Below are 23,023 nucleotides of genomic sequence, written 5' to 3' on the forward strand. Positions count from 1 at the left end.
CACGGGGTGTTATGAATGGTTCCAGGAGTTTTTCCCCCCTCACTCTTTGATCTGACAAGGGAAAACTCCTGGCCCTAGTTATGATATAATTGATCTCTACCTTTTCCATCTCCTCCCCTCTCTCAGGATGTGAAGGCCCAGTCCTCTATCCCTCTGCTGGGCTACTCTGTGGAGGACAGCCCCCGGCCTGCCGACCCTCCAGCCAGCTTCCGTCTGTCCCAGTCCAAGTCTGTTCACAGCTTCGTGGCCGAGAGCGAAGAGCTGAAACAGCGCTGGCTCAAGGTGATCCGGGTGGCTGTGACTGGGGAGGTGCCAGAGTCCCAGATGCCCAACGATGCCACTGCCAACGCCACGGATGCCCAAGAGACAAGCTCAGACAGCACCTAACTGTGTGGTGTGGCATTTAACAGCTGAGGGCCACCAGAGACGTATGTGCATGTATGCAAACACACACACGCTACCTTCATGGACACACACAAGACCAATGTGCAAACTCAGTGCTGGATAAGCTGCCTCTCCTCCCCAGAGTGGATTCTACAAATCTTAAGCGAGGACTCGGCTTGGCTCCACCACCAGAGCTGTGCTGGAATGGGAAGAACACAATCCAGTCCAATCATCACTAGAGCGGCGCAGGGGGGAATGGACCTCAGAACGGTCTCTACTTCCCCCTGTTCAGGGCAACCTGCCTGGGGTATCTTGCACCCTGAGTACCCCAAGGTCCTTAACCCAAAATAGTAAATAAGATAGTTTACTCAAGCCGTTTAAAGGTTCCTGTCTGGCATGCTCACGTCAGAGGGAACAGCTGGCTGTTGTCTACTTATTGTCCCCTCCCAACCATGACCAGAATAAATGAGTCAGTGAGATGTCTCGCCCTGTGTCACCACCTCCACGAAGCGGGGGCAATAAGTAGACCAGAGTGGCCCAGCTCCGATCAGATAAAATGAGGTAGTGGGGTGTCTCGCTTTCTCTACCATCCCTGCTCAGCCCTCACTAGGGATGCCTGCAGGCTCAACAGACCACCTCCAGCTTCATAGACGTGGGTCTGCCGATGTGAATCAAGAGGGACTGGTTAGAACTACACTGTCTATGAATTAGCCCTGTGCACCTGTATATAGTGTTACTCCATTTTCCATGACAGGAACATTTTCATTTTTATGTACAAAGAACCAATGCTCTCAATAGGTTTTGATAACAGAGATGTTGACCCTGTAAAATGTGTACATCAAAGTTTGAGCAGTGTTTTTGATCGAAAAACCTAACGTACTTCTGACATCTGAACAGTGGTTCAAACTAAAGGGTCCTGTCCTAGGATAGTATCACTGGGAAAGTTCAGTCCTCACTTCTCCAATCAGGTAGTTTCACATCACAGTAGCCAGGAGCCATGTAACAGAGAGTTCCTCTAGTACCTGGGTCAAGGTCCCAGAAAGACCTATTAGTCAGAATAGCAATCGAGAGGATCACTCTACACTTTTCAATTGCTGTAACCCCATAAACTAATGGAAAGGATGCAGAAGTACTCACCCATCCAGCACGAACAGGCTTCAATCCAAACATGCTGAGGGATAGCCTTTCCAGCCAGGCAATGCATTATGGGTACTCTGCTGCACTTGTCCCAAGCTGGATCAACCTTCCTCACCTTGGAATCCAGAACCTTCTCCCAAGTCAGTGACCTCTAAACCAACCACATCCTGGTCAGAGTAATGTGTAGAAAAGTGTCACATTTTACTACTGCATGTCAGTCATTAGAGCCTTTCTACTCTAATCCTGTAGGCCTATAGTATGAGGACAGACACACGCTGCCATAGGGCAGCATTGAGGATGATGAGAGTGAATGGTTGTACAGCTTTAATGACCTAGCCCCACAGCCCTGTTGTAGACATGTATAATACACATACAGTGGGGTTCTTTGTAGCTGACCAACAGGGATGACTGTAGACTACTAAGGACCCAGATCTTGTCTTACATGGGGACATCAACCCACAAAGCAGCACAATCAGAGGTAAACACAATGAGCAGGTGGGGAAAGAAATGTACTTTTTTTTTTAAATATATGTATTTAAAAAGTAATTCATAGAATATGCGCATGGTGATTTTAAGGAAAGTAGCACAAAAAAAGTTAACCCTCAAATTGCCATGTGTTCTGTCCCATTCAGCCAAGCCATGTCAACTAACAGATTCACTAAAGTATTGTCCCTCAATTAATACCGTAGTTGAGTGTGACTAATCTATCCTATGACTGCAGAATAAATTGTTGAATGGAATAGGCTAATGTGCCTATAACCTGTGTTCATACATGTTCTACTGTTCCTATCCCCTGTACAATGCACCTCTCCAATATCCATTCTCGCAGAAGAGCACAACAATCCCGTCTTAAGATCTGAGTGTAAAACCAGTGTTTGTTCACTCTCCCGATCCCCCCTCCAAGGTTTGAGAATCTACGCACTTTACCATCTTATATAAAGTGTACCTTGTAAGAAAATAAAGCAAGATTAAAGTATTATGGAAGTGTGTCACTGGTTGCTTTGTGAATATGATCCTACTTTCACTATGACTTGTTGACCTTAACAGTTTTGGTTCTCTTTCCCTGATCATGAGTCCCGTTACAAAAGAGGAAACAAACCAATAATTAATTGGTAAATCATTACATTTTAGAAAAGTATTTTAATTTCACAATAGAAAAAAAAAAAATCCATAACACCAAAAGCGATGATCAAGCCCAAAAAATCTTTCATTTTTTTAACATTTCATGAGTGTGTTTGTGTAAAGGTCTGTTGTATGTATGTATGGGCCGTTGAGTGTCTCAGGTCTTGGGCTGGCGGAGCAGGCCTCGGATCCTGCGTACCAGGGCCTGGATGAAGGTGTATCGGGAGCGGACCTGGCTGTACAGCCCCTCCACCTCCAGCAGCTTCCTCTGCAGAGCCTCTCCGAAGCCTGCCCCCATGTCACTCTGCAGCTGGAGACAACGACAGAGGAGAGGCGTCAGTCTTACTGGGAACTAACTCGCAAAAGTGTCTGCCACTCTGAAGCTGGAAACACACCCACTAATTCCTATACATGCATCGTCACCTGTACATATTTTTTTCCTAAATCAGTGCACTCAATCACCCATTGTTCTAGGTACTCGGTGCCCTGTCACTCTCCACCCATTATGACACTTAGTTGGAGGAAACGTTGCGGTCAAGGGGCATACATATAGATGATTTACAAACATATTTCTCCCCCACTGTTAGCATAGTCCAGATAAAGTAACTCACCTGTTCCAGGTCTTGCTGGCTGACTCGGGACAGGCCCAGGGCACGTCCAAACGAGTCTGGGGAACACAGGAGAAGCACACCAGTAAGAAGGGATGTGATAAACACAACCAGGAAAAAGGCTACCCATCATTTGTCATGATATAGATGAAAGAAAGTTCCTGATTTTGGGAGCTCAAAAAAACTCATCTAAAAATGTCTGCTATCCCTAGGGGACCGATCTCAATCCACCCCAGAGAGTTAATTGAGCCAGTGTAGAGCTTCACCGTCAGTCAGGCGTGATCTGTAGGCGCTGGCGCCAGGCATTAGGGAGTCTTTGGGGTCAGTGGGGGTGCAGTACAACAGGTAGTACTCCAGGTGGCGCCACATCACAAACAGGCAGGTCTCAATCACGTCTGAGGTGTGGTCAGGTCAAGGCATTTCTCATGCTCACCACTTATGACGGCATTTTCAAAGAAATGTTCCATTTACACGAAGCAGCTACAGCTCAGGGAATTCCAGCAATCATACTCAACATTATCCTTTAACGGGTGTCAAACATTTTTCTACCACGGGTCACATCCGGTCTTCAGAGGTCGGGAGGGCCACACTTAAAATGCATTATATTTCCTCGCCGTCAAAATGTACAAAGAAAATTGCCTATCCATCGCTTTTGGAATGTGATGCTCTCTGACTGTCTAGCTTGTGAAGAGACTAAAAATGTATGTCCATTATCACTTCTACAGTTTCCATTTGGTTTTTCACCCGCTGGTGGTTTGAGTAAAACAAAAAAAGATTCATTAATTTAGATCTTTTTGTGGGAAAATTATCTAAATTGTAATGCCTAAAACCAAATGGAAATGGTAGAAGTGATAATGGACATACATTTTTAGTCTCTTCACAAGCTAGACAGTCAGAGAGCATCACATTCCAAAAGCGATGGATAGACAATTTTTTTTGTACATTTTGACGGCCAGATTGAGGGGGCTTGTTCGACACCCCGGTCCCTAAATCAAAAACCACCCTCAGATTAACCATAAACCTTTAGCTCAGTCCCTTTACCCGACTCCTGCACAGCAGTCTGGTCTGGGGGTAGCTAAATGTAATTTAATCTGGCTAAAATCTGGTTTAATCTGGTCTGGTTCAATTTAATATAGTAGGATACAGGAGCAGAGGGCCAGCAGTTTTGCTCTGTTGTTGATGAGCTGGACCAGGCGTCTCTTGGCCAAAAGGCTCCTCTGGACAGAGGAGATCTTCTCTACTCCTCCAGTACCAGACACCAGGGCCGCACACAGCTACACACAGGACAGAGAGGCGGGTTAGGGCTGAGGCACTTTACATCACCTTGTCAAGAGGTCGTGTGTGTGTGTGTCTGTTTCACCTCCTTGAGCTCTTCTGGGGGCAGCTGCTCCAGGCTCTGCAGCTTGCCCAGGGCTTGTCTATGGCTCTGGTGGAAGCGGAAGAAGTCCGCAGCGCTGTTCTTCAGCAGGAAGAGAACCAGACCCAGGCTGGGCACACGAGAGTACAGGGCTGATGGCAGGGCCAGGTCTGAGGCAGGGCAGGAGAGGATTTTAGTCATTCACAGACAGGGGAGATTGAGAGGAACATAGGTGTGTGTGCGTGCACGCGCAATGTATAGGTCAAGGCTCTCCAACCCTGTTCCTGGAGCGCTACCATCCTGTAGGTTTTCACTCCAACCCTAATCTAGTGCGCCTGATTTGTATAATTGGCTGGTTAATAAACTGAATCAGGTTAGTTACAACTGGGGTTGGAACGAAAACCTACAGGAGTGTAGCTCTCCAGGAATAGATAGGTGTGAAGCAGGTTAGGATTTCTATCCCACACACATACTCCGGCTGTAGGTGTCTCAGGGGGGAGTTGGGATAAGCAAAAAAACTAATTTCCAATGAAATAGGACAAATATAACCAGCCACCAAATTATTATGACACGTAGCGGAAGAGAGTCTAACCTGTGCGGCCGTCTCGGCTGGCTGGTTCGTTGACCGAGGGGCTGAAGAGACAGATGCTGAACTGGGCCTGGGCTGAGCTCTGCAGCAGCAGGGTCTGGCAGTACTCCATGATGTTAGCACACACCTGGGGACAACACGGCAAAAACACTGGCATTGTTCCAATAGGAGTTGGAAAGACGGCACAAACAGAAACGGGCTACATTGCTTTTCTTTTTACCATTCCTCTATCGTACCTGTTGCATGGCCACCTCCATCTCCTCCCGCCGCTCGGCAGGGTCCCCGGGGGCTGCAATCTCTGCCTGCTTCAGGAGTCGCTCCCTCTCGCTTCCGGCCAGACGGCCCAGCAGAGACAGACACTGACGCTAGGGGAGAGGCATGTTGTTACACATCACAAAATACCGGATAGGATTGAGTAACCTATCAGGACTTAATGTCCAGCTACTGACGCTGTGACTGAAGGTCTTGAAAAGAGACACAGGAGAGTGAGGTAGGGTGTTAGTATCGTGCCAGTATCTACCTGAAATCTGCTAATGTGACCCTGGAACTCCGGCAGAGCTGCACTGTTCACGTCCTGTCCCTCAAGAGCTCCTACACACACACACACACAATCACAAAACTGACATTGGCAAAACCGGCACCATAATATCACATTAGTCCCGAACCCAGGTGTGCCCCAGCTAGGTGTTGAGACTGTCCCTGGTGTGGCTGTGTGTGTACCTGGCAGGGCAGTCTTGCTGATGATGCCTGTGAGCAGAGAGAGTTCCTGCAGCGCTCCCATACTGAGCTCCTGACAGCGCAGCAGCCCTTGGATGGTGTCGGCATGGACGATCAGCCACTGGAGGACCTGTGCTGCCCCCTGCTGGTGGTGTGTGGTGGTGGACGTGAGGATGACCTGGAACAACCTGAGAGCAGGCAGCAGGATCTGTCTGTAGCGGTCCAGAGGGCTGGGGATGAACCCTGAAGGGTCCCTCTGACCAAACACCCTAGAGACACACAGGGAACGGGTCAAATATTACAACTCGGATTTCTACCACATGATTCAGTTAAATCAATAAGGATACATACAGAGCATTTGGAATGTATTCAGACCTCTTCCCTTTTTCCACTTTGTTACATTAGACTTGATAAAAATAACAAATAAAAACTAAAATCTACACACAATACCCAATAATGACAAAGCAAAAACATTTTTTTTTTAAGAAATGTTTGCAAATGTATTAAAAATAAAAAAAACAGAAATATCTTATTTGCATAAGTATTTGCTATGAGATTCAAAGTTGAGCTCAGGTGCATCCTCTTTCCATTGATTATCCTTGAGATGATTCTACAACTTGATTGGAGTCCACGTGTGGTAAATTCAATTGATTGGACATGATTTTGAAAAGCACACACCTGTCTATATAAGGTCCCACAGTTGACAGTGCATGTCATAGCAAAAACCAAGCCATGAGGTCGAAGGAATTGTCCATAGAGCTCCAAGACAGGATTGTGTCAAGGTACAGATCTGGGGAACGGTAGCAAAAAATGTCTTCAGCATTGAAGGTCCCCAAGAACACAGTTCTTAAATGGAAGTTTGAAACCACCAAGACGCTTCCTAGAGCTGGCCGCCCGGCCAAACTGAGCAATCGGGGGAGAAGGGCCTAGGTCAGGGAGGTGACCAAGAACCCGATGGTCACTGACAGAGCTCCTCTGTGGAGATGAGAGAACCTTCCAGAAGGACAACCATCTCTGCAGCACTCCACCAATCAGGCCTTTATGGTGGAGTGGCCAGGGGGAAGCCACTCCTCAGTAAAAGGCACATGACAGCCCACTTGGAGTTTGCCAAAAGGCACCTAAAGGACTCTCAGACCATGAGAAACAAGATTCTCTGGTCTGATGAAACCAAGAATCAACTCTTTGGCCTGAATGCCAAGCGTCGCGTCTGGAGGAAACCTGGCACCATCCCTACGGGGAAGCATGGTGGTGGCAGCATCATGCTGTAGGGATGTTTATCAGCAGCAGGGACTAGGAGACTAGTCAGGATCGAGACAAAGATGAACAAAGCAAAGTACAGAGCGACTTGTGATGAAAACCTGCTCCAGAGAGCTCAGGACCTCAGACTGGAGCGAAGGTTCACCTTCCAACAAGACAACGACCCTAAGCACACAGCCAAGACAACACAGGAGTGGTTTCAGGACAAGTCTCGATGTCCTTGAATGGCCCAGCCAGAGCTCGGATTTGAACCCAATCGAAGATCTCTGGAGAGACAGGAAAATAGCTGTGCAGCGACACTCCCCATCCAACCTGACAGAGCTTGAGAGGATCTGCAGAGAAGAATCTCCCCAAATACAGGTGTGCCAAGATTGCAGCGTCATACCAAAGAAGACTCTAGGCTTTAATCGCTGCTTCAACAAGGTACTGAGTAAAGGGTCTGAATACGTATGTAAATGTAATAGCTTATTTTTTTTATAAATTTGCAACAATTTCTAAAATCCAGTTTTTGCTTTGTCATTATGGGGTATTGTGTGTAAATTGAAGGGAAAAAAACAATTATACATTTTTAGAATAAGGCTGTAACGTAACAAAACATGGAAAGGGTAAAGGTGTCTGAATACTTTCAGAATGCACTATGTGATGGCTAAGGAAAATAATTACTTTGGGAATGACCACAAAGAACAATCTGTAACTCACTCTCTCCATCCATCTCACTCTACCTCTTCATCCCCTCCTTACCTGTGAGAGTCACTGTCAGGCACCATGTCAAACACCTGACACTCCACCAGCTGAGCCACCAGACCACAGCGCAGCAGCTCCACGGCCCCCTGGCCTGTCTTAGCCACTCGCGTCAACAGGGCCTAACAGACAAACAAAGAACAGTGGGTTATATTTAGTGTGCGTGTACACTCCCTTTTGAGGGTGGGGGCGTGTACGAATATAAACCCTTTATATCTCACACGTAGATGGAAAAGTTTTAGAGCAGTGAGTGCTGTAACCTTTAAGGTTAGTGTTTGTGCACTCCCTTCCCTTTCTCACCATCTTGCTCTCGTAGATGTAGAGAGGTTTGAGCAGCGGGGGCTGGGGGCTGAGCAGGGTCTGCAGGGCTGTATCGTCTTGCCTCAGGCTCTCTACCAACACACGCAGGTAACCACTGTTACACACGTACAGCAACCACTGGCTCTGACGGTCTATGGACAGGATCCGGTCCAGCACGGCCAGGGCAAGCATCTGACAAAGAGAGAAACAGAGGGAGAGGAAGTCAGACAGGCAGGCTGGAGTTCAAGATACAGTATTGCATATTGGATTGATTGTTAATGTTTGTGTGTCTCTGATTTCATACCCTGCCGATCTCATGGCCGTCGCAGGCGTCCCTGCACACCACCTCCATGAGGGCTGTGCCGTAGCTCTCGATGATGGCCAGGTTCTCCCTCTGCAGCTTGGAGAAACCATCCTCAGGAGCAGTCAGACGCTCCCACATAGACTTCCCCGCTAGAGAGAGGGAGGGAAAGACGACAAAGATAAGCATCTTTAGTTTGTTTGGAGTCTGAAATCTCTTCCCGCATTGACCACACAGGTCAATCTTCTTGCTTTTGTAAGTGTCGGAGGTAAATGGTTCACTGTGTCAGGCAAAACCATTAAGATGTGGCGTTCCACAGGGGAGCGTGATGGGGCAACTACTGTTTTTACTGTACATAAACTACATGAAAGATGCTTGTTCTTGACGTCTTTTCCTTTATGCGGATGACGCTACACTTTTGGAGCTTACTGACATTAGTACATGGCTTGCAGATCTTCTCTGCACTTAGGGGAAGAAATTAGGCAATTCTCTTTGGGTCCAGACCTAAATTGTGTAGGTCCTCTGAAATCAAAAGTGTTAGGGGGAGAGGTGCTGACTGCCAAAACCTCTGTTTGCTACCTGGGATGCATCCTTGATGGAAGCTTGGGGGGGGGGGGGGGGGGGGGTGAACATGGCCACTAAAGTGCTAGTGTAGGTTAATGCTCACACCAAGTTTTTGGCTAGAAAGCTGCTTGATAAGGACTCCATGAGAATGCTAGCCACTGCCCTCATTCAATGTCATTTTGACTACGCTAGTAGTTGTATGTGTTGGGGGTTTATCTAAGCTTCTGAAGGGGAAGCTCCAGATAGCCCAGAATAAGCTGATCAGGGTAGTATTGAAGGCGAGTCCGCGTACTCACATAGGCAGGTGCTGCTTTCAGGAACTCAACAGGCTGCCTGTTGAGGCTAGGGAGTCCCCAGATTACACTGGGTCTGGTTTACAGGATTATTTATGGTTCTGCACCCAGATATCTGACTGAATACTTTCCCCATGTTAGAGATGCACACAACCACAGCACCAGATCAGGTGTTGCTGATGTGTGCTTATACAGGTTCCGGAGTAATGCTGGGAAAGGTACTTTCTTATATACAGGAGCCTCTGTGTGGAATGAGCTGCCTCTGCCAATAAAAACCACATCCTCTCTAGGCAGCTTTAAAAAGAAGGAATTCGTGATGTCATTGGCCTCCCCAGGTGCTTGAGGAACAATAGAAAACAAAAAAGAGGGAAGGCCCACTTGTGCTATGTGATTCATGATTTACCTGGACCACCTATTGAGATGTGCCTTTTGTTAAGTAAATCCAGTGTTAAATGAGGTGAAAAGGAGACTGGCTTGCTACTTTAGAAACTGCCTGACATACTGTATGATCATATGTCCCCTCCGATATAACTGCAATAATAAATTAGAGGTATTTATTATTTGATTTTGCTATACATCTCTTCGATGCCATGCGGTGTACAACCGTGTTGCCGAGCCATCTTGTCACATTTTAGTCATTTAGCAGACGCTCTAATCAAGAGACTTACAGGAGCAATTAGGGTTAAGTGCCTTGCTTAAGGGCAGACAGGTTTTTCACTTTGTTGGGTCAGGGATTTGAGCCAGCGACCTTTCGGTAACGCTCTAACCACTAGGCTACCTGTCACAAGACAACCACAATGTAAATTCCTAGACTTTACCGTGTTTGATAGTCAATGATTTTACTCATCTACATGCAAGTCTTTTTACAGTTTTGTGTGTGCTTATTAATCAAATTAATTAACTAAACGAAGGTTTGCAAACAATGACCAGAGAAAATACACACTACTACATAGCGTCCTAAAGTTGATAATTCTCCAAGTTTTTTGTGTCTGCCCAGCAATACTGTAGCTCAACAGTACCTTGCTGCAGTGTATCTGGCTCCTCAGGTTTCTGGGCGATCTGCAGATAGTAGAGCAGAGAGCCATACAGGTGTGCACGCAGACGCTGGAATCCACCACCCGTACAGAGGATGAAGTCAAGCAGCTTCCTCAGGATCAGGTGCAGAGCAGAGTTAGCGATGGAGGCGAAGCCCGACGACGAGCCTCCCTCCAGCCCCGCCCCCTGCTGCTGCTCCGACAGCACCGATTGGCTGAGGTGGGCGGTGAGGGTGAACACAGCCCCGGCTACTATGGGCATCAGCTCTCCTGCGGAGTCTTCTGACAACACCTGGTAGAGGAAGGAGAACTTAGACCACTTTACAGAGTTGCCATACACACACAATCTCTCCCACACACAGTCTTGTATAACTAACCTTGTGGGGACACAATACAGTCCCATTCAAAATCGTATCTTCCCTAACCATAAACCTAACCCAAAGACCTAACCTTAACACTAGCTCCTAACAGTAAACCTAATTCTAACCCTAAACCCTCTAGAAACAGCATTTGACCTTGTGGGAACTAACAAAATTTTGACCAACTGGGGACATTTTGTTAGTTCCCACAAGGTCAAATGCTGTTTCTAGAGGGTTTAGGGTTAGAATTAGGTTTACTGTTAGGAGCTAGTGTTAAGGTTAGGTCTTTGGGTCCCCACAAAGGGACTTCTGGTCCCCACAAGTATAGTTAAACACGTCCACACACACATACCTTGTCATGCAGGTCCAGCAGCAGGTCTCTGATTATGATCTGTCTGTCGTCTGCAGGGATGAGGTCTGCAGGGCAGGCAGTGAGCAGGGTCTCCACCAGACCTCTCCATGACTGCAGCGCATGGCGCTTGGCACTCAGGCTCCGACGCACACGATTCCTCTCCACCACCTGCTGCAGGATGGAGTTCACCTCCTGGGGAGTGAGCGCACACATCAAGGGTTTATTCAGTTAGATGAAACAGTCAGAATGTTTCTTTCTGATTGTTCTGTAACGCTTCACGCTCCTGAACAAACTCCTGAGCATCATTTTGCAAGGAAAAGACCATACTACTATACTCTGAATAAGGGTTTTTAAACTTTTCTTGTCCAGTGACTGCCACCATATGTTAGCAAAAATGTAATATCACGTTTTACTAGTAGTCAATCTTTCAAATGAATAGATTTGTTTCATTATTTTGACCACCCCACCAATTATTGGAAGCGTAAACTAACATCGTATATTAGCAAGGAAGGCATCTTAACGACAGAGAAAATGTTGCTGTTAAACCAATTTTCTGCAATGCTATACATTTTTCCATTGAACCGAGAGAAAATGTAGCATTTTTAAAGCTAATTTCCTGAAAGCCTATGCATTTTGCCATGGCTAATCCTGTGTTCCTCTGCTCAAACATATCAAAATCAATAGACTACCGTTTTGTTTTTCTCTCTTTAATGTTAGCCCCCCCATCCTCCTTCCCACCTCCCCAGCCACTGTGCTTCTACATCTGCATTGCTTGCTCTTTGGGGTTTTAGGCTGGGTTTCTGTATAAGCACTTTGTGACATCTGTTGATGAGAAATGGGCTTTATAAATCAATTTGATTGATTGCGTAACGCCAGTTAGCATTGCATCGTGAAACTACCTCAGACTTCCTTCATACTAGACGCAGAGACAAAAATAGTATCCACGATGATATTCTGTTGCAGCTTGTGATATTCAAATTATTCGTTTTCAGAAAGAAAAAACAGACCCCCTGCAGTAGCACGGACTTCAGTTCAAAAAACCCTGCTCTAAATCATACTGCCAGCACTCACCTCCATCAACAGTGGCCTCTGTCCAATGGCTGCCATCCCCTGAAGGGCGTTGACCTCCGCTACCAAGACTCGATGGAGTAACTGTGGAGAATACGACATCATTAGAAAAATGACATAGTAACAAAAATGCATTGAAAACAAGGTTGTGTTACATATGTAAAACTGAAAGCCAGGCCCACCTTGACGTTGCAGACGGTGTGTCCGTGCTCGTTGACGTGCTCGCAGTTGGCGATGACCTGCTCGATCTGAGTGCGCTCAAAAAAGTCCAGCTGCAGCAGCTCTGGCACATCCTGGCTGAAGTTAATGGCATCCAGCACGCTGAGGAGCTTCCTACGCACTGATGACGTCGTCACACATGGACAGCGGATGAGTACGCCATAAAATGATACGGTACGGCGCAACTAGCTAAACAAGACCAGTTCTTGACTTCCGCAACTTACAATACAAAAGGGCCTATAGTGACAGATTGTATATGGTTCAGTTAGATATGTTGGTGTGAAGAACTAGAACTAACCTTTGGAGACGGTGTCAAAGTGCAGGAATCCACTGACAGATCTGCTCTCCTCCATGCCGGTCTCCCCATCCGCTGATTAAAGAAACAGATCAACTGTAACACCTTCTGCTTTTCCACTTTTGCTCATATCCTAGTTACATCAATGAACAACAACTCATCCCAAAGAACGCAAGTTCTACAGTGTGTGTGTGTGTGTGTGTGTATGTGTGTGGTAGTGGTTACCTGCGTGCTGAGTGCGAGGCTGGTCATCCAGCAGCAGGTTGAGGAGGCGCTGGGTGTGTGAGCGCTGGCGATTGAGTGATGTCACTCGGAGTTCGATGGCCGCTGTCTTCATGAGCCAGGACATCTGGGACAGGGCGGAGATCTCATCACCTGGGAGGGTACAGGGAGGGACACTGGTTAGAGAGAAGAGTGTGACACCCAGAGGAGTCTCCTTCCTCTCTGGCAGCTCAGTTAAGAAGGACGACTGAGTCTTTGTAGGTGTACAAACACCCTGGTTGGCATCTGCCATAATACTTCCACCTATCCTGTTTTTTCAGGTTCAGTGCAGATGAAGGAGAGGAGACCAGGATAGGAAGTGTATTGAGATGCCAGTGAGGAGCTCACCTGGCAGGATGAAGGGCAGGTGCTGCAGGTGGGTGAACAGAAAGTCCTGGCTGGTCCTCAGGTAGCGCATAGTGGGGCCTGAGGTGTCCGAGCACACACACAGCTGGTAGATCACCTGGTAACAGAGCTCAGCCAGGTGTGGGGCCTGGCTGGTGAGCACGGGACCCGAGCGTCTCTCACTGCCTCTCTGCAGCAGACTAAGGATGGCATGCAGGCAGCTCCGTGGGCACCCCAGCACACCTGATACAGAGAGAAGATTTTTTTCTTTGCCTGTTGATGCTAAGAACTTAATAAACATGCACTTTTTACAACGGTAAGTTGGTGGAGTCATGAAAGCTGGGGTCGTACCAAACAGAAGAAAATAAACTGAAACAGTGAGGGACTACCTGAACAAACTCTAGTTTTACATTTTTCGTTGCAAAACTTTCTTTCTACGGTGTGCCCTAATGAATACAGCCCTGATGTAAAGAAAAGAGCAGCGACTGACCTGCGTCCTGCAGGTTAGTGGAGGAGATGGGCTTCTTGACCTCGTAGCCCAGCAGGTAGAGAGCCAGGTTGGGGGTCTTCAGTTCCAGGGAGGTGATCAGCAGGTTCAGGATGTGGATCTGGGTCTCGTGGCGGATCCTCGCTTCCTTCTTCGCTGGCTCAGAGTCTGGGGGGCAGAGAGAGAGAGAGAGAGAGGAGGTGAATTGGAGTGACTGAACGGATGTGCTGAGCAAAGTGACTGAATGGGCTTGGTCATTAAATGCAGCGGCCATGACTGAAGCCAAATTACAGTTGTCTTGGGGATGGTTGTTAATGTGTCGGTCTCGTGTGCATGTTCGCACGTGGCATACGTTTGTAAACTCCCTCTGCCAAAACAGTACACAGTTAAGCCTTCCACATTCTTCGGTTTGGTTGGCGCCTAGCTAAACTCGGCTAGGTGAACCGAACAATTGTGCTCACATACTCCCTCAAAAGACCTTCGGCAGTAGTACGGTTTGTCCATCTTGAGACGCCGTAGCCAGTATACGCTTCTTCAAAAAAGTCAGAATTAATCTAACTCAATAAATACGTAATTTTGACGAGGTGACCTTAGTCGCTAATTTATTCACTTAGATGTAAAATTGAGCATGAAGACGATTAATCTCTTGTTGAATGACAAACGCTTCATTGAAGTATCCCTACTGTTGACCAATCACCGAAAAAGGGGGCGCAGACTTTGGCTACCGAACTTCAGCTTGCCTCAGGATAAAAAATAAAAAATGTCCACGAACAGCCGAAAACTCTTACTGAAGACCAAAACGTCACAAAATGTTATCATAATACAAACTGTTCCGGATGGGTAGCATAAGGACGCCTTTACACTCACTCACCCTTCTAGGTGACCTGGTTAGACTGTTTACAAGTTTTGAAGTCCTCTATGCTAGCTAGTGCTAGCCAACTTCTTTCGCCAATTAGCTGTTGTGCAACCGTGGCAAATTGGCACTGGGGCCAGTCAATAAATGACAAAATGTAAATGGGACAATATTTCCATGCTGCACATCTTTTGATTGTCACATAAAATGCTTTCAATATTTGTATATGAATTTCTATCATTTCTATAGTTTGTTTGAGGTTAAGTCATTGAAATTTGGAGCTATGGACTTTTAAAAATATTGTCCCATGTAAATTGTGTAATTTACTGATGGTCCCTAACTATCCCCATAGGGATATCGAATGTCAAACCAAATTGACAATGGGCATTACGATTGAGTCACGTGCAGCTGCGCTCCGAATTGATGATTACTTGGGTGCTGCCAGTTGTGGGCAGGATTGAAATAAACCCAAGGAAAACTGTTACGGCACCCTTCGTTCCGTGACATACAATTTGTTCCTATAATCATCTCACAAATCTAAGTTTTGGACAAGACTGACTTTGACCAAAATTATCCTATTTACACATTGTAGTCAATTTTGACACTAGAATGAATGTTTTGGACTCATATGGATGCAACAAAGGCTGTTTTAAAACGAGAAGTTGCTTTTTAGGGGCAGTCGATCTTTGATGGGCAGGTTGGACATCTTTCACACTCAGAGATAAACATTGTCGATAGAAGGAGAGTGTGACTCACCGTCTCCTTTCTCTAGTCCCTCCTCAGCCCCCTCGTTGTCCAGACACTCCACAAAGCCAGCCATCAGCTTGTCACTCACAGTCTGGTCGTGTGTGAAGTCTCCCACTAGTCGGTTCTGGATGTTGGGGTAGCGGGCGATCCTCTGCAGGATCTTAGCACTCTGGAAGGCCGCCTCCGGGTTGGAACTGCTGTGGTACAGGTACCTGCCAGGGACAAACACAAACCCGGGAATAAGAAGTGAAGGCATATGGCCTGACTTCAAGCTTTAGGCCAGAGATTCAAAATTGTGCTATGGGCCTTTCTGGGCTAGAGGGGGAATTCTACTGTATTGTTTTCATTTGACAGGGACAATGTACTTCAACTTCAAAGTCAACATTTCTGCATATGTCCCAGATTTAGCACAAAGTCTCCTCATGTGTAGTCCCTGGTGAGATAAGTGTTCTAGTACCTGGCGATGTTGACGATGTGGTCAGCACGGCGGCTCTGAGCGCTGACGCCCTGCAGGAGCTGCTCCAGGGGGGAGACAATGAGGGAGGCCTGGCTCTCCCTCAGCAGGTCCATGAACACCACCTCTTTCTGCAGGGCCAGGTCCAGAAGACACAGGCAGTGCAACACCGCGGACTCCAGCTGCTTTTTACCTGCAAGTCGAAAAGTCACAGAAACAATGGTGATGAGTGGATGTAAAGAAATGTAATCTCAAGATACCGGAAATGTGAGCTACCCACAATGTGACCTAAGAAAATATGATCAGTTCTCAACTTAAACCCAAATGTTCCCCTCCTTGTACAATGCTAACAGGGAAGTCAACAGTGTAAAAACAGCTAGAACAGGTGTGTGTGTACTGACCAGGGAAGAGGGCGTAGGTGTCTAGCTGACGCACGCCCTCCTCCAGCAGGCTGAGGCAGAGGGTGAGGGTGGGCGAGTCGTTGAGCAGGTGGAACATGAGGCTGTGGCCGGGGGGCTTGTGGGCCGACACCTGCTCCCCCTGGAGCTCCACTGTTTCCTGGACAAAGTCTGAGGGCTGGGGTTCGTAGTCCCGCAGCAGCTTGTGGAACACCTCCAGAACAGCATCCGCTACCTCCCACTGATAGAGGGCATATGTGGTGGTGAGGAGATGGGAGAGAGGGGGTGGAGAGTGAGACAAAACTGAAGTAAGTATTAGTAGCAAAACACACTTCTATGCCATCTGAGAGCAAGTACTGACATGGGTTGTAATGAATTTACAAGCTAAAAGAAACCGGTCTAGCTAAAAGCTAAAAGCTAAAAGAAACCGGTCTTATGCAGTTCCCATCTAATGTCACCAACAAGGGACCTCAACTGTGGAGAGATTCCCGTACCTTCTCAGCAGCACGGCGATAGGCTCTGGTGGGGAAGGGAAGGAAAACAGCGTCACGCAGGAAGGTCAGATAGGGCTGGAATCCTGGCGCACGGAGCCCCGCCCCCAGGTTGACGGGCAGGGCGCTCTCGACCAATGTGCTGATGAGCTGACAGAAGGCTCTGGTCAGAGGATACTCCTCACAGCTCGACTCAATCTCATTCAGCTCCACCTGAGAGGGGCAAGGAGAAAGGTTACAAACAGATACATGTGTACAAGCAAACAAGGTAGGCAGTGCCACACACAAACAACATATGCAGGCAAAATCTCACCTCAATCCCAGCAGCTTGTTTCTGTCCAGGGGCCCGCACTGTCTGAAGAATCTGGATAGAAATGAGCAGAACATGAGCGTTTGGCACTTTGTAAGCGAGCCTGGCAGGTCAGACAATACCAGACCAACACCTCAGATGCACTATCAATACTTATGCACGAGACATGTGTTTTTACAGATTATCATTCCTCCTCACTATACACCGGACTTACCTGAGTGTATTCCAGTGACTGCCAGAGGGAGGCAGCTATCTCCGGAGACTTGCCGAAGGCAGCCAGGCAGAGCAGGAGCTCTCCCTTGAGGACAGGCTGCACACTGCACTGCAGCAGCCCCAGCATCACCACAGCAGGGGTCCACTGGGGGTGCTCACACAAGGCCAGGCGGGCATTCTCACTCTGAAAAACAGTGTCAAATGAGATATCACCTTGGCAAATGAAAGACTTAAGATAGCTTAATTTCAATCCCTGCTTGTGACTGTGTGACCCCCATGTTTGTTTTAACATGCTTTGTGTGTTTATTGTCTGTTCAGACCAGTCTTCAGCAAACCACTTCATACCCAGGTAATGATGGTGCAGAGCAGCTGCAGGAAAGAGGTAAGGCCGTCCAGCTCCCTCTGTGTGATGCCCCTTATTGGCGGGAGGCGGTAGTGTGTGGCATCCGCATTAGGCAGGTCTCGGCGCAGGTTCTCGTGGTACAGCATGAGGGAGTGGAAGAAGTGCTCCCAGGACACAGGGCTGCCGGTCACCTGCATGTTATCCCCTAAACAAACATCACAGTCCAATGTATTATCTGGTTATATCCTTAAAAGAAAATCTGTGAATGAAGGCTGCATTTATCTTTAGCTAGTGAACAAGAAAGGACCTAGTGCCAAGCCCTGGGGAACACCATTAGTGAGAACATCTTTACAGATTCCTACAGGGCCTTGCAGGTGAGTGTTTAGTTACCGTGTGGGGCCCCGTTGGTCTTTAGCAGGCTGAAGCAGTAGTGGGCACACTGGGGGCCGTTGGCCAGGCCCTTCAGCATGCGCAGGTAAGGGATGTACAGGGTGGGAGGCAGCAGGTCCCCCATCTGACGCACAAACTTAGACAGCACCACCTGTGGCACAGAACACAAGCTGTTATAAAAGGTCCCATTGGAGAATAAATGTTACTTTTTAATCTAGGGTGGAAGGGGGATGTGGAAAGTGATCTTACCTGTTTGTGTGGGGGCCTCTGCATTGCCATGCCCAGGTAGGAGCCCTGGAGGGAGGTGTGCTGGAGGGACTCAGGGTGGCACCAGAACTCCAGAGCCAGCTCCAGCCCAAACGGGTCCTTGCTATAGAACTCTCCGATCTACAAACACACAGAAAGAAGTCAGACAAAAATGCTTAGCGAATGCTACTCTGTGAAAGCAACGGTCATGTTCGCTGTTCTTTTTCCCCCTTCCCTCCAGTGCGTCATGTTGCAATGTAAATTGCTAGCAAACGACTAGTCACTTTCACAGCATATAGCAATAAGAAAGCCCCATGTAAATCCACTAGTGACAGTGAGTGTGTAGGGTGAGGTCATGAAGGCTGACCAGGATCATGAGGTGGTCCAGGTCTTTCCTCAGGGAGGACGGAGGCTCACTGCCTATCTGCAGAGACATGTGGACCAGTCTGGCGTCCTCGTCAGCACGGTTACGCAGCTGCTTCACCTGCAAGACGTCACACACCTTGAAACTTGCACATACACACTTCTGCGTAAAAGGAAATAAATATCTTCACCCTGAAAAAAGGAGGACTACACAATATTCAAATTCCTATCATACTCAAACACACCAATGCACAGCCACAAAGCAAAAATGGTGTCATTTCTAACCTTCATGGGCATGAGTGCCAGGAAGTCGGTGATGAGGGAATGGAGGCGGCGGGTGTAGAATTCATCATGAGTGAAGCCCTCACATCCCAGCATGCCCTCTGTCATGAAGAGGAAGACACCTCCTAGCAGGGCCTGGTCAGCCAGTGCCTCATCTGACTCTGTAAACTCTGCCAGGGCTGAGCCCTGGGGCAGCTGGGAGAGGGCATGCAGGGCCAGGGCCCAGGCCAGCCGACACACAGCCTGCAGCCCAGGCAGCTTCCAGGGCCTCCCATCAACCAGACGACTGTGTACTGCAGACACGTACTGCTTCTCTGTCAGCAGGGGCAGGGCCTGGAGGAGGTCTGGTTTACACACACACAAACAATTTTTGTGTAGTATTTACATAGAAGTAGTCTACACAATTTCAGGGTCTACATTGCTGTGTTGCAGCATGTTCAGGTAACATGGCAACAGAATACATGGCAAATCTAACCTTCTCTGTCTTCTGTTCCTTGCTCCAGGAAGCTGACGTCCAGACAGTACAGCAGTGCCATGACGAGAGCCAGATTCACGCTGTCCAATGAGCCATCAGCTTCCACTGTCACCGTCTCAAGGTGGGCAATAAGTGCCAGGGTGTCATCCTTACCCAGAGGTGATTGGCAGGTCCATGCAAACAGGCAATCTGCCAGTGCCTGTCGGCACTCTTTGATGAGGTCCGATACCTGGCAGAGAAAGACAATGTGCGAACGTGTGAGGGAAGAAAGACAAACCTCTTCTGTACATGATACAATTCCTCTGAGAAGGGCTTCCTCACCTCTTTCCTGTGTTTTTCGTTGCCCAGGCCTCGCTCTTTCTGCAGGCGCTCAAACTCCCGCGTTACATTGATTTCTGACACCAGCGTCAGTAGGCGTCTCGTCAGGCCCTGGCTCATCAGCTCATCTGTGAAGCGTGTGGTGAGGGCCACCAGCTCCCCACTGGGGCAGAACACACACAACCAAGTCAGAGAGCAGAGGAAAACAGTCATCTGTTGTTCAATCATCAAGGCGCAGGAAGAAAAAAAACTGGTCTGAACAATATTGAAGTAGGAAGTAGACAGGGAAATAGATCGTACCTTAATTCCAAGGTGAAGGTCTTGCCATGGCGGGACTGGATGAGCGAGCGTAGGGAGTTGGCCACGCAGAGCTTTCCATCCCAGTACAGCAGCACTGCAACCAGCCCTCGACTCAGACCTGGGAAGTGGGGCTGCTGATTCTCACCTGAAGAAAATAAGTAATATTTACAAACAAACACCCGGCCAGTGTTAATCTCCATCGGTAAGGTGCTCACTGCAGTATATATTACCTGCTAGCAGCAGCTCCAGGGCTGCCAGCTCTCCAATGTCAAAGAGGTCACTCAAGATGAAGGCCTCTGTAAGCAGCTGCTCGGGGAGGAGACGTGACCCCTGCTGGCCCTGGATGGCAATGCCCTCTGTGCTGGCTTTCCGCACCTTCTCCCTCTGCTCTGCACTCTTTGGCTAATGAACACAAAAAGAGAAAATATCAAGCAAATGAACTTTAGCAACCCCCGCTTGGCTTGCAGATCAGCAAAACTCATTGGCGTCTCTAACCAGGTTTCCATCCAACCTTTTATGCGAGTAAAGGACATGTCGGATAAAAATGTCAACAGGCCTGATGGAAACAGCAAATTTGTTGGTAAACTTTCCAAATGTCAACAAAATTAAATACACTAGACAGGGTGGGATCTTGGTTTCAGTAAAATTAACTATGCAAAAAATGGCGGTGGAAACAATGAGAAAATATTGATATAAATAACCATCATGAGAGAAGTAAACTTAATCACGCGATGATTTGTTGTGTGGTCCTCCCACTACGACTCGGGAAAGCATGCAGTTTATTAGGCTACAGATGAAATAAGTTATTAAAAACCTCACAGGGTGGTGAAAGTGCACTGTGAGACGCTTTATGCTCCTTTCCAACAAATATCGAGGGTCTTATTCTGGTGACATGATCAATGACGCATGGCTGCCTTTTGACAAATAAAAATAATCTTGCTCTTTTGTCCATAATAATCTCATCATGTAGGCTATACCCATACTGTATTTGCAAGCTGTTGACTAGAGCGCATTTGCCAAGACCAGTGGGCAAATACAACGTATTTTGCATTATATAGTGTATCAAAACCATCAGTAGAGTTGAAAATGCGATGGAAACCAATTAAACTTTTTATTTTATTCGGTACATGGGAATTTAACCACAAAGTTATTTTTATGTGCACTACGTCATTACGCACAGCCTTTTATCCACATCATGTCAATTTGATGGTAACGTAACGTAGCAAGCATAAAAAGACGCCCGAGCAGAATCCCCACATCCGTTTTTCAGGGGAAATGAAAGTTAGGTTGAAAATACTGTATCCCTGAAAACATCCGCTTTCTCCCGAACCCGCAGAGTGATTTGATGGAAACAGATCTTTGTTGGGGAAATGTGCATCCTCTTTTTATGCAGATTTTTGAATATTTGCATGAAAATCTTGCCAATTGGATGGAAACCTAGCTTCTGACAGCATCTCACCGGGTTCTTGTAGAGTGAGAGGAAATTGGGCTTGTGTTTCTTGAGTTGCAGGTCTAGGAGGTGGACGCTCTCTGGTTGCCTCCTCCACACTGCACCCTCCACTGTGTCCCATAGCTCCTTCAGCGGCCCCCACAGACTGGCTCCTAATAGGGGGACACAAGTAAAGTCAAATCAGTCAGTGTCTTATGTGTCTAGCCTATACAACGCGTTCAGAGCATTTCATAAGCCTTGTTCACATTGGCAGTTTGAAGTGACTCAAATCAATGTGTTTTTTATCCTGCAGTCTGAACAACCAAAAAGAACATGGAAGTAGGTGGTTTGAAGTCAAATACAAAATCTGATTAATGGTCATTAAACTTTTTGGGGCATATCTTGTTGATGTTGCTTGCTAGCTACTCTGTTGACAGTTTGACAAGAACATGTGGTAGCTAACAAGCTTGTTAATCGTTACAGTTATCTAGTTGACAGATGTGGCTAGCCAAAAGGGCCTCGTTTTGAAAGTTGGATGATCTTATCCTTGAGGCTTTAAAAATTGTTCTTACATTATGATTTTGAACATTCCAAACAACTGAAAAACGTCCATGGCAGGCATTGTTGTCACCTTAGCTTGCTACATAACTTCTGAGTGGTAGAAAACACGTGCACCACCAATCAGCCTACACCAACGCGCACACACCCGTCGTTACTATGCCAACTAGAGTAGCCATGTCAGCAAATGACCTCTGTTTTAACACAAAAATCCGTTTTGGAACCTTGTAACTTTGCTGTTTGGACAGACAGTATTCCAAAACGGATTTGAGCATTAGGGCCTGCAGTGTGAACAAGAGTTTAGTCGCACATTGTTGAGACTATGAGCAAGTTATCTAGCTAACGGGTGTAGGCATTCTACATTTTGTTTACCTAGTTAACTACAGTACGTTAGCTAACTAACGTGATAAATTAGCACGTGATGCCTTTACATTAGTTTCCTGGTGAGCGACCTATTGAAGTTAGCAATAGGCAACTAGCTAATAAGCTCTGTATTGAACTGGTAGGACGTTTGCTTCATATCAATGCATTTGGTTGTTTCAACGAATTTTAAATGAAACATACACACGCATGTTATTAACGTTATAGCGAGATGAACATGGCATAGCCGTCAGCTAATTACTAGCGCTCCTGTCCTGACTGTCTGAACTTGACAGATTCCCCGTTATGTAATCAGACCGTGTTTTACACAATTAAAATACCTCGTCTACAAACGTGTATTGTGATTGGTTGGTAAATAACCATAAACAACCTCTCACCACTCTATTTTCTGAAATAACAAAAATAAAGCCCATACCTGAATTTACCGCCATCTGCGCCGCCATGTTAAAACAGAGATATTAGAGAAAGGAGGAGATAGGAATCCAATTGCGCAAGGAATGGGGGCACCTATAACGCCCCACCCAGCAGACTGTTGACAAATCGCGTTCACGTTGTCATGCTGCGTCACAAAGATGCTAAGCTAATCGTCACGCAATCCCCTTCTCAAAGTCAGGGTATGAGTCGAAAAACCTTCCTATTTTCCTCGAAAGTACGTAATGTCACGATTCCAAACTGTACGATA

At 47.1% G+C, this 23,023-nt stretch overlaps 2 protein-coding genes across 3 annotated transcripts in view; one reads left to right on the forward strand and one right to left on the reverse strand.

Moving 5' to 3' along the window:
- The window catches only part of fgd4a (FYVE, RhoGEF and PH domain containing 4a), a 60,806-nt gene extending 58,304 nt beyond the window's left edge, over window positions 1-2,502 (forward strand). For both annotated transcript variants that reach the window (XM_039001486.1, XM_039001487.1), the window contains one exon: window positions 127-2,502. In XM_039001486.1, coding sequence (XP_038857414.1) covers window positions 127-387 — 261 coding nt within the window. In that variant the 3' untranslated portion in view covers window positions 388-2,502. The remainder of the gene's footprint in view (window positions 1-126) is intronic.
- nup205 (nucleoporin 205) lies at window positions 1,820-22,795 on the reverse strand. The gene is made up of 37 exons (XM_039001485.1): window positions 22,757-22,795; window positions 21,433-21,575; window positions 20,204-20,375; window positions 19,974-20,118; window positions 19,677-19,836; window positions 19,356-19,584; window positions 18,884-19,224; window positions 18,603-18,719; window positions 18,239-18,376; window positions 17,990-18,140; window positions 17,602-17,804; window positions 17,258-17,440; window positions 17,047-17,097; window positions 16,737-16,946; window positions 16,246-16,483; window positions 15,848-16,037; window positions 15,400-15,602; window positions 13,794-13,958; window positions 13,307-13,546; window positions 12,923-13,072; window positions 12,701-12,772; window positions 12,366-12,523; window positions 12,187-12,267; window positions 11,116-11,307; window positions 10,390-10,696; window positions 8,517-8,665; window positions 8,213-8,404; window positions 7,913-8,034; window positions 5,918-6,183; window positions 5,718-5,788; window positions 5,434-5,562; window positions 5,201-5,324; window positions 4,612-4,778; window positions 4,396-4,525; window positions 3,518-3,646; window positions 3,255-3,310; window positions 1,820-2,953 (listed from the first exon to the last, which is right to left on the reverse strand). The coding sequence occupies exons 1-37, from the start codon at window positions 22,782-22,784 to the stop codon at window positions 2,801-2,803; spliced, it is 5,955 nt and encodes a 1,984-aa protein (XP_038857413.1). The 5' UTR covers window positions 22,785-22,795; the 3' UTR covers window positions 1,820-2,800.
- Window positions 22,796-23,023: the final 228 nt, after the last annotated feature.

Source organism: Salvelinus namaycush, chromosome 9 (genome assembly GCF_016432855.1).
Source record: "Salvelinus namaycush isolate Seneca chromosome 9, SaNama_1.0, whole genome shotgun sequence".
Lineage (NCBI taxonomy): Eukaryota > Metazoa > Chordata > Actinopteri > Salmoniformes > Salmonidae > Salvelinus > Salvelinus namaycush.

What these genes read in the sequence shown, in the direction of transcription:
- nup205 (XM_039001485.1), bottom strand. Translation starts at nt 22,784, where the DNA reads ATGGCGGCGCAGATGGCGGTAAATTCAG. An exon ending in AACAAGCTGCTGGGATTGAG is followed by an intron (nt 16,947 to 17,046) that starts GTGAGATTTTGC and finishes TGCCCCTCTCAG; the next exon opens with GTGGAGCTGAATGAGATTGA. An exon ending in GCCAGCAAGACCTGGAACAG is followed by an intron (nt 2,954 to 3,254) that starts GTGAGTTACTTT and finishes CGTTGTCTCCAG; the next exon opens with CTGCAGAGTGACATGGGGGC.